The following is a 10,711-nucleotide window of genomic DNA, read 5'->3' on the forward strand; positions in this document are numbered from 1 at the left end:
CCTGCCAAATATAAAGGAAAATAAGATTACATGCGCGGTGCACCTTCTTGGACCATTAAGTTTGCTTCGCTTTCTTGTTGCGTGGCCCTTCGTCTCCGCGGGTGATCTGGCGGATCTGTTTCCGCATGGTTTGCACCAAATGTGTAAGCTCCCCACTTTTGAGTGCTTTTTCTATTTCGGTGCGCAGGCTGATACAGTTATCAGTGGTGTGACCTGTATCCTTGTGATACTCACAAAAAAGATTTGGATCTTGTCCCCGCTTGTTCTTCATCCGCTGTGGCGGTTTAAATTGGTAGTGTTCAGTGCTGAGTACCTCCGCGGGCGTTTTGGTGAGAGGTTTGACTTTTAGTTATGCATGCTAGTTCAACCGTGTATACCATGTTACCATGTTGGATTTGAGAAATACTTTTTATACTTATGCCATGTGTCTAAAACTAGTGTACTCGCCAATACGTTTGTATTGAACTATGCTTTCAAAACATGTTGCAGGTTTATGATGATTTTTGATGATCCACGGAACTTAGTAGGATGCCTAGAAACGCACCAAACTCGAATTCATGCTTAGTAGTTTAGACGTTCTATACTTGTTGTAATTTAATGTATTTTGTAACAAACAATGTTGTATTTCCTTTCCTTGTACTTGAATTGTTATGAAATGAAATGAAATCAATTTTATTTAAATGTTGTCGCAAATAGTGTTATGAAGTCTCGAACAATCTCGTTTTCGTCTCATTTCAATGTTTCCGCCATCAGTTGGGGTGTGACAGGTAGGTTTTGGACGTGCGAGTTGTCCGCTACCGTACCCAATTGAGAGCGTGCACTAAACGGTGGGAAAGGAATTCGTTGATCAGCCATCGATCAAGAATAACAGCTAAGAAAGAAGATGAAAAGTGATTGTAAAAAACGTGGGCGCCAATGAAGAAACACCAAACTAAACAAGTGTTTAGTTTGTGGTTTGTGCCTCGACAAATAAAGGTTAATCATTGAATATGGTCCCGCACGCGACCTGAGGTTAACTCGAATAGTCGGCACAGGATTTAGGACCATACCCTTTCACTCATTGAAGCGGTCACCGATGGTGCCCCTAGTAGGGATGAGCAATTGGTATAAAATACCGTCTCGATCCCATCCCGATCCCGATCCTGAAATCCCGATCCCAAATTTTTTTTCGGTACCAAAAACGGTATCCACTTTTTGGTATTTTCGGTATTGGTATGGTACGGTATCGGTTAAATACCGAATTTTACCCTTAAAATACCGATACCGTACCGACATATTTCGGTATTGGTATCGATATCAAGTTTACACAAAATTGGGGATCGGTATTTTTCAGGATCGGGACGGTATCGGTAGTTGCTCATCCCTAGCCCCTAGTAGTGGCTTTTCTAGAGATAGACTTATGTTCCCGAGTCATTTAAGATGGGGAGGTGAGGGGAGGGGAAGGAAAATTTTCTCTCCTAATTTCTTCAATTTGGGAGGATGAATATATGGTCATATTTGGCCATATTTTCTTCCCTTTTCCCTCCCTCTGCTAAATGAAACTCGGAAACATAATTTTTCATATTTTCATCTCTTTTCCCTCCCCTCCCCTCCCCTGTTAAATGAGTCTCGAATGAGTCTCGGGAAGAGAGCGTAAGAGAAAGAAAGAGAATACCATAGCGAGGGGTGGAGATATTGCGGCAGCGTTTAGCAAGAGAAGAAGATTTGTTGTTTTTTCAGCTGAATCCGGTAGCTGTGATGATGTTTTGTCGTCTCCATGAGAGAGGGGCGGAGGACGACCGATCATTTCTCCGCACAGAGTTTCTCCCGCCATGGCAACCATACCGATTCTACAAATCAGGTTTAATTTTCACCTACTCTACTTATCTTCATTCACGTTAAGAACAAGCAAGGTTAAGGTTACAAAAAATCGGCTTACAATTTTTGAATAAAAATTTGATGTTGTGTCTCATGAGGTGGGCTATGCGATGAGTTTTGTGTTTCCAGTAGCTGATTACTTTTTTTTTTTTTTTTTGCATAGTTGATTTGGCTTGAACCTTTTGAGAAATTAGTGATTTAATTAGGGTTTCGTATATATGTTTACATGATTACTTGCAGGGAGGAAAAGGGAGTTTGGTGCAACATTGTTCAACTTTAGTGCAACTTTTGGTCATGGATGCCAAGGTTATTGTTAGCTTCGAAAATGAGAACTAGAACAGTTATGTTTCGTATTTCATGTTATATAGTCATCTATTGATTTTTTTGTTTCTCTGTCTGTATATAGAAAGTGGCAACACGATGAAGATCGGCGACCTAGAGTTCTGTCGAGTGCACCTGATAAGTGATAACCATACGAACCTACATGTTCCAAAATCAAGTTGGTCGGTGCCATTTAAGCCAAGGGTACTATTAAGGTTACCGTTTTCAAATCATTTTTTCTAATTAGCCAATAGTCTGATTATGTATTTTCTTAAAAAAATTGAAGCAGATTTTATTTTTATTTTTTATTGACAGGCTTAAACTCTTGACCTCTAGGGAAGCAACACCATAACTCTAATGGCTTTGCCAAGGATCTATGTTTCATACTTTCAGAGGTTTGTATTACAATTTTGTTAATTAGTTTATTACTATAATAAACAATGGAATACTCTCTTCTGTTGATAATTTACGTTCGATTTTCTTTATTTTGTATTTTAACTCTCTTATGAGTTACATAACTTGCAACATATATTAAAAAAATTACTGGGAGCAATTCCTTATCGATTTAGAATGACTTTCGTTGAAGAAGGTATGTGTTTTTATCCCCAATTGCAGATTTTGGATTTCTAATTGGCATTATATGCCGTTCTGCAGATTAGGGACATAAATTGTCTAATATTATGATCTGAAGGTGATATCAAAGTACTCGGCATATGCAGTGGTTGGAGGAACGACATTGTGGTTGCCGGTCAACATGTTGAAACAAGATTTGAGTGAAATTCGGCGGAAGCTGATTTTGACGAATTTGAGTATGACAGTACACGAAAACGGATCCCACGGCATGAGATTATGGCGAGAAAGTCGGCGAGCACGAGGTAGTTTTCTGTTCATGAAGGTGTGGTCAATCCTTTTGATATTATATGACTTATATGATGATAAATATGTAGAATTATGTTGGTTTTTTTTAATATATCGATGACCCCTTATAATATTAATACAAATATGATGATCATCCGCCTTCTTATTCTTAAAATAAAAGGATTCTATGTCACATTCAACCATCCTAAAGCATGATATTAGTGCCTCTTTATAGTTTGTAGTACATTTTTTGAAAGAATATGTTAGCATAGTAGTTTTATATGCTCCTTTCGTTTTTGCCATTTCCTATCGACATCAGACGCCTTTTGTCCTTAATAGAGGTGCCATGAAATTCATCGTCAACCCGGGTCTTCAACAACACTGCCAAAACAACAAATACCATCGGCACACCACCTGTCAAATCCACCTCAGCTACAACTCAAGCAACTCCAATTCCCAACACACCAGCTGCAACTGAAGATGAACACGCATCCGCGAAACAACAACTTTTCCAAACACCAGGTATGTACTTATTTAGTTCACTAAGAAGTTTAGTTCATTTGACAGCACATGGGTTATGGCAGTGTAATCATAGTTTATAGTGTATCGAAACACATACCCAACGCTTAAGACTGCTGCTATTGGCATTGGTTTAGGCGTTTGACAGAAAAAATGAGGTGTTCCTACTAGCATGTTGGAGGCTATGACGGCGCAGAAACTATTTTGGTACATCACTACTTAGTGACTTGCTAAGTTTGCGGTGTTGCTTTATAGATAATCAAAATGGTATGATACTCCTTTCCGAAGGCTGGTCGAGTTATTGGTGGGTTGTTTCAAGATCCAAGTGGAAGAATATATCATGGGATAGCAGGTCGAAAGGAGTTGAAGACAAGATTTCTATGTGGGTTCTCATAGTGGTTAGGTTATGCTCTACTTTGATGTATTGTAGTTTAATTGGTTTTTTGGTGTTGTTGCTGACCTGCTGCGACTATCTTGGTACATCACTACTTAGTGACTTGCTAAGTTTGCGGTGTTGCTTTTAGGATAATAAGATATCCTAAAAAATAGTTGTCTGCTGACTTTAAACAACACAAAAGGACAAGGCTAAAAGTCGAGCACTCAAGTTTTGGAAATAGTCTTATGCATAGTTATTTAATGCGCCAGACGTGCTCAAGGCACATAGGCATCAACTGGGGCCTAGGCACAAGGCACAAAAAAACGAGGGCCTGAGAAAAGAAAAGCGCACGATGAAAAAAAATGAGAAATATATTATGTATTAGAAAAATAATAATATTCTTCAAATGAAATAAACAAACCCTATTATATAACATTTAATATCATATATTTTGTACCAAAAGTTCTAAAATATTTAGTGTACTGGTATAGAAAAGTAGTTTGCCTTAGATAAAAGTAGAAACCTAGCTAGAATTTTGCCGATATTTAGAGAATTTGGCCGGAAAAATATCAGAAATCTAGGAATCTCGTTGAAATATGTGCCCAAACCATCACCTGAAGAATTAAAGTGCAACTGCCTCGACTTGAAGTGCAATTGTCTCGCCTCGCCTGGAAAATGGGCATAGGCGCAAGAGGCGATGACTTTTAACAACTATGGTCTTATGTTTTGTTCACTACATCATAAGCAAATGAGTAACCTTTGGGTTTTGTTTTTGGTTGAATGTCAGTTTCAAGTGTACGATATGTTTTGTTATGATATGTTTTGATATTCGCGTCAAGTCTATTTATTTGATAAATAGAAAAATATAAGATTGTCGAGTTAAAGAGATTAGCGCGAAAACCAAACATGAGAGTTAAACTATTAGGCGATCGTGGTGGAATCTGCAGTGCACAGGGGTTAAATCTAGTTAAGACAATTTATAATAACTCTGTGGTCTACAAGTGACCAGGTTGGCCGCCCAAGAGGGTATGAGTATGTCACAAGTAGGGCTGGCAATGGGTAACCTGTAGGTAACCTGCTAAGACAGGATAACAGAAAAGTACACCATGTGACTTTTTACGTTTTTAAAAATAATCAAAATTTGAAAGTTAGGATCTATTATTTCTCCTTCTAGGTGCATAAAATATAGATCTGTCTTATAGACATTGGATATAAAGTAGTTAAATGAGTCGTATTCATGTTTAAAATTTTTGTTGTTCGCGTTTTCAGATACCTGTTAAACCTGCTAAGACACGATTTGCCAGCCCTAGTCACAAGTGATGGTTACATCGGAATTGTTTAAACTTCATACTATAAAGGTTGTTTCGATATGCATATTTCTTTGAATTTAATTATTTTGAAGTAATCTATATTTGTTTATGAAATTATAATCAATTATTTATTAATTATTTAACCAAAGTGATAAACCATTTTTATTTGCTTATTACAAAAACTAATTGACGTAATATAAGATTTTGCTATTATTATTACAAAAGCTAAATTTGATACATTTGGGTAGGTGTTTGCCAGTTTGGGTGTTATATTATGGAAACATAACAAGATACGCCAAAGAGATTTTCAAGGATATAAGTCGATCTACTTTGTATACAATACCATGAGCATGTTGATTATATAGCTAAACAAGTTCGATCCGTGTACCTTATTTAAACCTACACACCACATTTATAACCACTACAAGAAACTCTTAATTCTGGTTTCTTCTTATTAGTTACCTTTGGTCTTCTTCATATTCCAAGCATCTAATGTTTTGATAACTACGTCATTACTTCCATTATTGAACACATATAAATGAGCTTCTTTCTTAACATGAAAGTGCGGGTACACTCTAGCCGTAATGCATGCTCTTCCATCAGCTCCAAAACTCTCAACCACCGAATGATCTACCTGCAAAGAGTGAAGTCAAAGTGGAATTAGAAACTTACGAAAGAACTTTTCATTAAACACTAAGACCATCCATAGTGGAAGTCAAATTGGGCGTTTTTGCCCCATTCACGCCCAAAAACGCCCTCACACCGCCCCCTTGGGAGTTTTTTTGCATTTTTTTTGGTTGGACCTGTAGATTAAAAGGCGGATGAAAAATTGATGGACCAATAAGAAATTTCCAACTCATTTATGATAATATTATATGTTTTATTTCTCTAAAAAGCTAATAATTAGGTAATCATTGTTGGGTTGGGGCATTATACCACTACACTCATTTTAGAAAAACGCCTCATAATACTCCATTACTGACTGGACCACCACATGGTGAAAAATGCCCAAGGGTCTTCCTTTTCCACTACACATGGTCTAACCTAGTTTCTCCGGTGTTCCACTAAATCACTCAAAATTTCCTTATTGTTCTATTGTTACTACTAGGGGTGTTCAAAACATAATATCCGAATCCGAATTTCGGATATCCGAAATTTTCGCATACCAGATTTCACTATCCGTATCCAAAATTTCGGATATCCGATCGGATTGTGAATCATATATCCGAATATCCAGTTTTTTATTTAATTTTTAATTTTTTATTATTTTTTTATATTCGGAACTAGATATTTCGGATTTCCGAATATAAGCTTTCGGATACTTTTCAGATATTTCGGATAATTTTCGGATATTTTCGGATATTCGGATATCCGAAAAAATAAAAATTAAATTTTCGGATATTTCGGATATCCGGAATATCCGAAAATTTTTAAAATCACTATCCGAATCTGAAAATTCGGATATTCGAAATTTCGGATTCAGATATCGGATATTTCGAATCAAATTTTCGGATACGGATAATTTTGAACACCCCTAGTTACTGCAACATATTTATTTTTTTTTGTTACTGACCTAGTTAAACGAATGTTGGTTACTATTCTGTAATTTTTTTTTAAATTCAAATTGAAGTAGGAGGCAATTGTGAAGAAAAAATTCATTAAATGATAACCATGTTTTATAATTATTCATGTTAAGTCGACTTAAAAAAATCATGTCCCCCGTTAAAAAAACTTAACGGTGTTAAGCTTTTTTCTAAATTACAAACAGATTTTTTAGGGCTTTTGATTAGAACGACGATACGAGTCCATTGATGTAAAACTTGCCTCGAAACGGTGCTCCAAACGATGAAAACGGTGCTTCAATTCGGGTGTTTAAATTATCAATTAACCAAAATCAAGTCACTTGGAGCACCATTTCGAAGTAAGTTTTACATCAATGGACTCATATCATCGTTCTGATCAAAAGTCCTAAAAAATCTGTTTGTAATTTGGAAAAAAAGCTTAACCCTGTTAAGTTTTTTTAACGGGGGACCATTGTAGGAAAAATAGGTGAAAGGTGGGACTGGTGGGGGGAATATTCTGAGGTGGGATTATTAATGGTCAATAAGGTTTAGGTGAAATTATTACAGGCCAATTCCCCCTAAATAAATATTAACCAAGTTTCATATATACTTGAATTAAGTCATTTAACTTCAAAAAAAAAAATTACATTATAAAAAGTTTCACAACAATAGAACATTAATGAAACTTTAAATGATTTTTGTAGTTACAAAAATAGAATTATGATTCACTTTATTAGAACATTATTAAAACTGAGTTATTAATCTATGATTTTAACCCAATATTGAGCTTTAACAAGGATAAGAAAAAACAAATTTTCATACCAAGCTCCTAAGTGAGATCATGTCATCTTCATGATCCATGTGTATAAAAGCTCCATATGTGGTTTTATCAATCCCTTCTCTCAGCGAAGACCTGCAAAAGTTTAAAGTGCATAAAATGCGAAGATGTGAATCACCTAAAGTAAGTGAACACTGATATCAATATATGAGTATGAACCTGCTTTGATCACTACACATTAAAACAATAAACTTGTGGTTGTCTTTAAATACACGGAAGAAGACTGCAGTTTGTTCGGTTAAATCTTGAGAAGCCATAACTAATAAGCCGAATGGCCCTGCTCGACCACTGGCGCTTGCTGTCTTTGTACTACATAGAGTTTGAGGATCATCCCACTTCGGGTCGAAAACCTCGGCCTCTTCTATTTTGGGCAGGTTAAAGGACAGTTGTATGTCAACCTAGGCATAGAAAATTAATCAATGGCTAAGAAACGTGATAATTATAAGAGGAAATTGGTAAAAGAAGTAACCTGTGAGGCTGTGATGCCTGTAACTTCAAATAATGATTTTCCTTTGAGCTTCTTGTTAGAGTAAGTAACATGCTTCTCGCGCAATTTTTCAGTTTCCTCAATGGGCCACTGTACTAGCTGCCTTCCAGCGTCACTAAGATACACTTGGCGAGGGATGGACTGCAAAATCCCATCGAAACGATTCAGTAGGAAATATTAGATGGTATATATTTTTCATTGTCTATTGTATTTATTTTTACAAGGATATGATTTGATCATAACTTGCGGTTCGCTGACTGTAAAAATAACTTTTCTTAAGAAACTAACGCTAAAATGAGTCGCATTTTAACTAGTTTGGAAAATATTGTTACCTGGATTCCAGCCCATCCTTTCTTAATATCATCAGATGAGCTATCCGACTCGTTAATCCAACCCCACAGTATTCTCCTCTTCTTCACACTGTCGTAAAATGTCTTTGATGCATAAAACTTTCCATAGTCATATCTCCAGTCTGAGGTACTTCCAGTAAGACCTTTACTTTCTGGCACAAACTTGTCCTTGTTAGAATCATAGCTTCCGATTGCATAGTAGTCGTGTGATTGAAAGCTCGCTTTCAGCACATACTTTATGTTCTTCCCATTCACTGAATTATCTAGCCCATGTCTGCTGTTGACAGACACAGGATAAAAGTCTGGACACTCCCAAATCCCAGTATTCATCCCAAAATAAAGTGGATCGTCATGCAAAATCCAGTGAACAAAATCTTTACTGCGATATAGAATCGCGACTCCTAGATTACCTCTCAGACCACCTACAGCCACCCTCCAATTCCCATCTTTGCCCTTCCAAGCTGTAGTGGGATCGCGAAAGTTATCTGGTGTAACCCCCTTCGGCGGAGTCATTAAAGGATTACCAGAATACTTTATCCATTCTTTAAGAAAAGGATCTGATAAGTTTTTAGGCTTTGCTAGGTTCTGAACTTGTTGATTATTAGCGTCGAGTCCAGTGTACAAAACAACCGGTTTGTTTCCTGGAAGGATTGTTGTAGAACCTGAATAGCAACTGTTGATGTCGAATGGATCAGTTGGGACGAGGGCGTTGTTGAGATGAATCCAGTTGGTTAAATCACGGGAGACAGAATGCCCCCATACGATTGGTTTCTTAAAAACGGCACCTTTCGGATTGTACTGGTAGAATAAATGATAGAATCCTTTGTAATACACCGGACCTACAGTTTGAAATGAATAATTTGTGAAAACATAACCATTCAATCAGTCAAATATTGAAATCTTGCAAAGTTATAAATTGTAGGAACTTTAGACATTACCATTAGGATCTGTAAGGGCAAATCCATGCAAAGATACAAATGCATGCAAAGAAAGAATGAAACCAGATGTGAGTTCTAAGGTTTTTAAATACTAAAATATACAAACAGCAACGTATATAATTGTTGTTATGTTGCAATGATATATTAATTACCGTTTATCCAGTTATGTGGAGGCCGGAGGTGGAAAGATGGTTTCCCTTGTTGGTTCTTCACAATTTGATCGTGAGATAGAGATGCGACGTAAAATGTATCATGAATATCCGTGCCATTGCTATGCAGAACGCAACACAAGTATATGATACAAAACACAAAAGTTTTCATGTTAAGATTTCAATTCACTTGCTAGAATGTGAAGTTTAGTGAGAAGTTCTCTCCAATTTAAAGGAATTCTAAGTATGTCTTGTTAGTAAAAGGTATCCCACACAAGTAACATGTGTACAAAAATCCACCTACCACTAGGTGTGTAAAACAACCCGAATCCGATTTACCTAAAATTCCGAATCCGAATTATCCAAAACTTCGGATATCCGAATCACCAATATCCGAATTTTCGGATTTGGATATTGAAAACGGAAATTTTCGGATATTTATCCGAAATGTTAAATAATAACATTTTTTTAATTCTTAAATTATAATTATAAATACCAATAAGTGAAAACCCCTCCCCTTTCCATCTTGAATTTTCTGCCTCTTGGTGTAGGTTCTTGCTAATATCTTTTGCTTATATAAATCCTCTTGATGATATTTTACAATACTTAGTTTATTTCATAGGTATTTTTTGTTTTTTTTTATTTTGTTAGTTATACAACCTTCTTGTTCGATGATGAATCTGATGTTCTTTTAATTTATTTTATTTTGAAAATGGAATAAATTTTATCTTTTAATATTTTTCGGATATCCGTTCCGTTATCCGTATTCAAAAATTCGGATATCCGAATTCCAGATATCCAAAATTCCGAATACGGATTCAGTTAGCAAATATATACTATCTGAAATTTCGGATATCCGGAATTCGGATATCCGAATTTTCGGATATCCGGTTTTGAACACCCCTACCTACCACGACCATACGATAGGTGAATAAAACTATTTTTATAAATTAATTAAAAGTTCAAAAATTATTACCTTTCCATCTACTAATACTGGACCCATAATTCCACTCGTAGCCCAACTTATGATCTTTTCAAGTTCGGGCATTTTTGCATGTCTTTCTCTATCAAACTGGTTTAGGTAAGAGTTTGCTAACTCTTGAATTAAATCAACTGATCATCAACGTGTGACAGCCCTCACTAAAC

At 36.1% G+C, this 10,711-nt stretch overlaps 1 protein-coding gene and 1 long non-coding RNA gene across 4 annotated transcripts; one reads left to right on the plus strand and one right to left on the minus strand.

Annotated features, from left to right (window-relative positions):
* The first annotated feature begins 1,522 nt into the window (after positions 1-1,522).
* LOC110869299 lies at positions 1,523-4,101 on the plus strand. Of its 3 annotated transcripts, none has more exons than XR_002553014.2 (7): positions 1,523-1,840; positions 2,098-2,163; positions 2,264-2,393; positions 2,494-2,573; positions 2,833-3,053; positions 3,356-3,558; positions 3,693-4,101. It is a non-coding gene; the product is annotated as an uncharacterized LOC110869299 (long non-coding RNA). The 3 variants fall into 3 exon arrangements; XR_002553015.2 differs by having other exon boundaries at positions 2,264-2,382; positions 3,376-3,558; XR_002553013.2 differs by having other exon boundaries at positions 1,526-1,840; positions 3,376-3,558.
* Positions 4,102-5,551: 1,450 nt separating this feature from the next.
* On the minus strand, positions 5,552-9,782 carry LOC110869298 (beta-fructofuranosidase, insoluble isoenzyme CWINV3). Its single transcript, XM_022118599.2, has 7 exons — positions 9,569-9,782; positions 9,417-9,425; positions 8,461-9,317; positions 8,111-8,269; positions 7,801-8,039; positions 7,626-7,716; positions 5,552-5,875 (listed from the first exon to the last, which is right to left on the minus strand). Exons 1-7 carry the CDS (start codon positions 9,735-9,737, stop codon positions 5,696-5,698), a joined length of 1,704 nt encoding a protein of 567 aa, XP_021974291.1. The 5' UTR covers positions 9,738-9,782; the 3' UTR covers positions 5,552-5,695.
* Between the last annotated feature and the right edge of the window lie 929 nt (positions 9,783-10,711).

The sequence above is a fragment of the Helianthus annuus genome, chromosome 7, assembly GCF_002127325.2.
Source record: "Helianthus annuus cultivar XRQ/B chromosome 7, HanXRQr2.0-SUNRISE, whole genome shotgun sequence".
Lineage (NCBI taxonomy): Eukaryota > Viridiplantae > Streptophyta > Magnoliopsida > Asterales > Asteraceae > Helianthus > Helianthus annuus.

What these genes read in the sequence shown, in the direction of transcription:
- LOC110869298 (XM_022118599.2), bottom strand. Translation starts at nt 9,737, where the DNA reads ATGAAAACTTTTGTGTTTTGTATCATATACTTGTGTTGCGTTCTGCAT. An exon ending in AAGGATGGGCTGGAATCCAG is followed by an intron (nt 8,270 to 8,460) that starts GTAACAATATTT and finishes GGGATTTTGCAG; the next exon opens with TCCATCCCTCGCCAAGTGTA. An exon ending in TGATCTCACTTAGGAGCTTG is followed by an intron (nt 5,876 to 7,625) that starts GTATGAAAATTT and finishes CACTCTTTGCAG; the next exon opens with GTAGATCATTCGGTGGTTGA.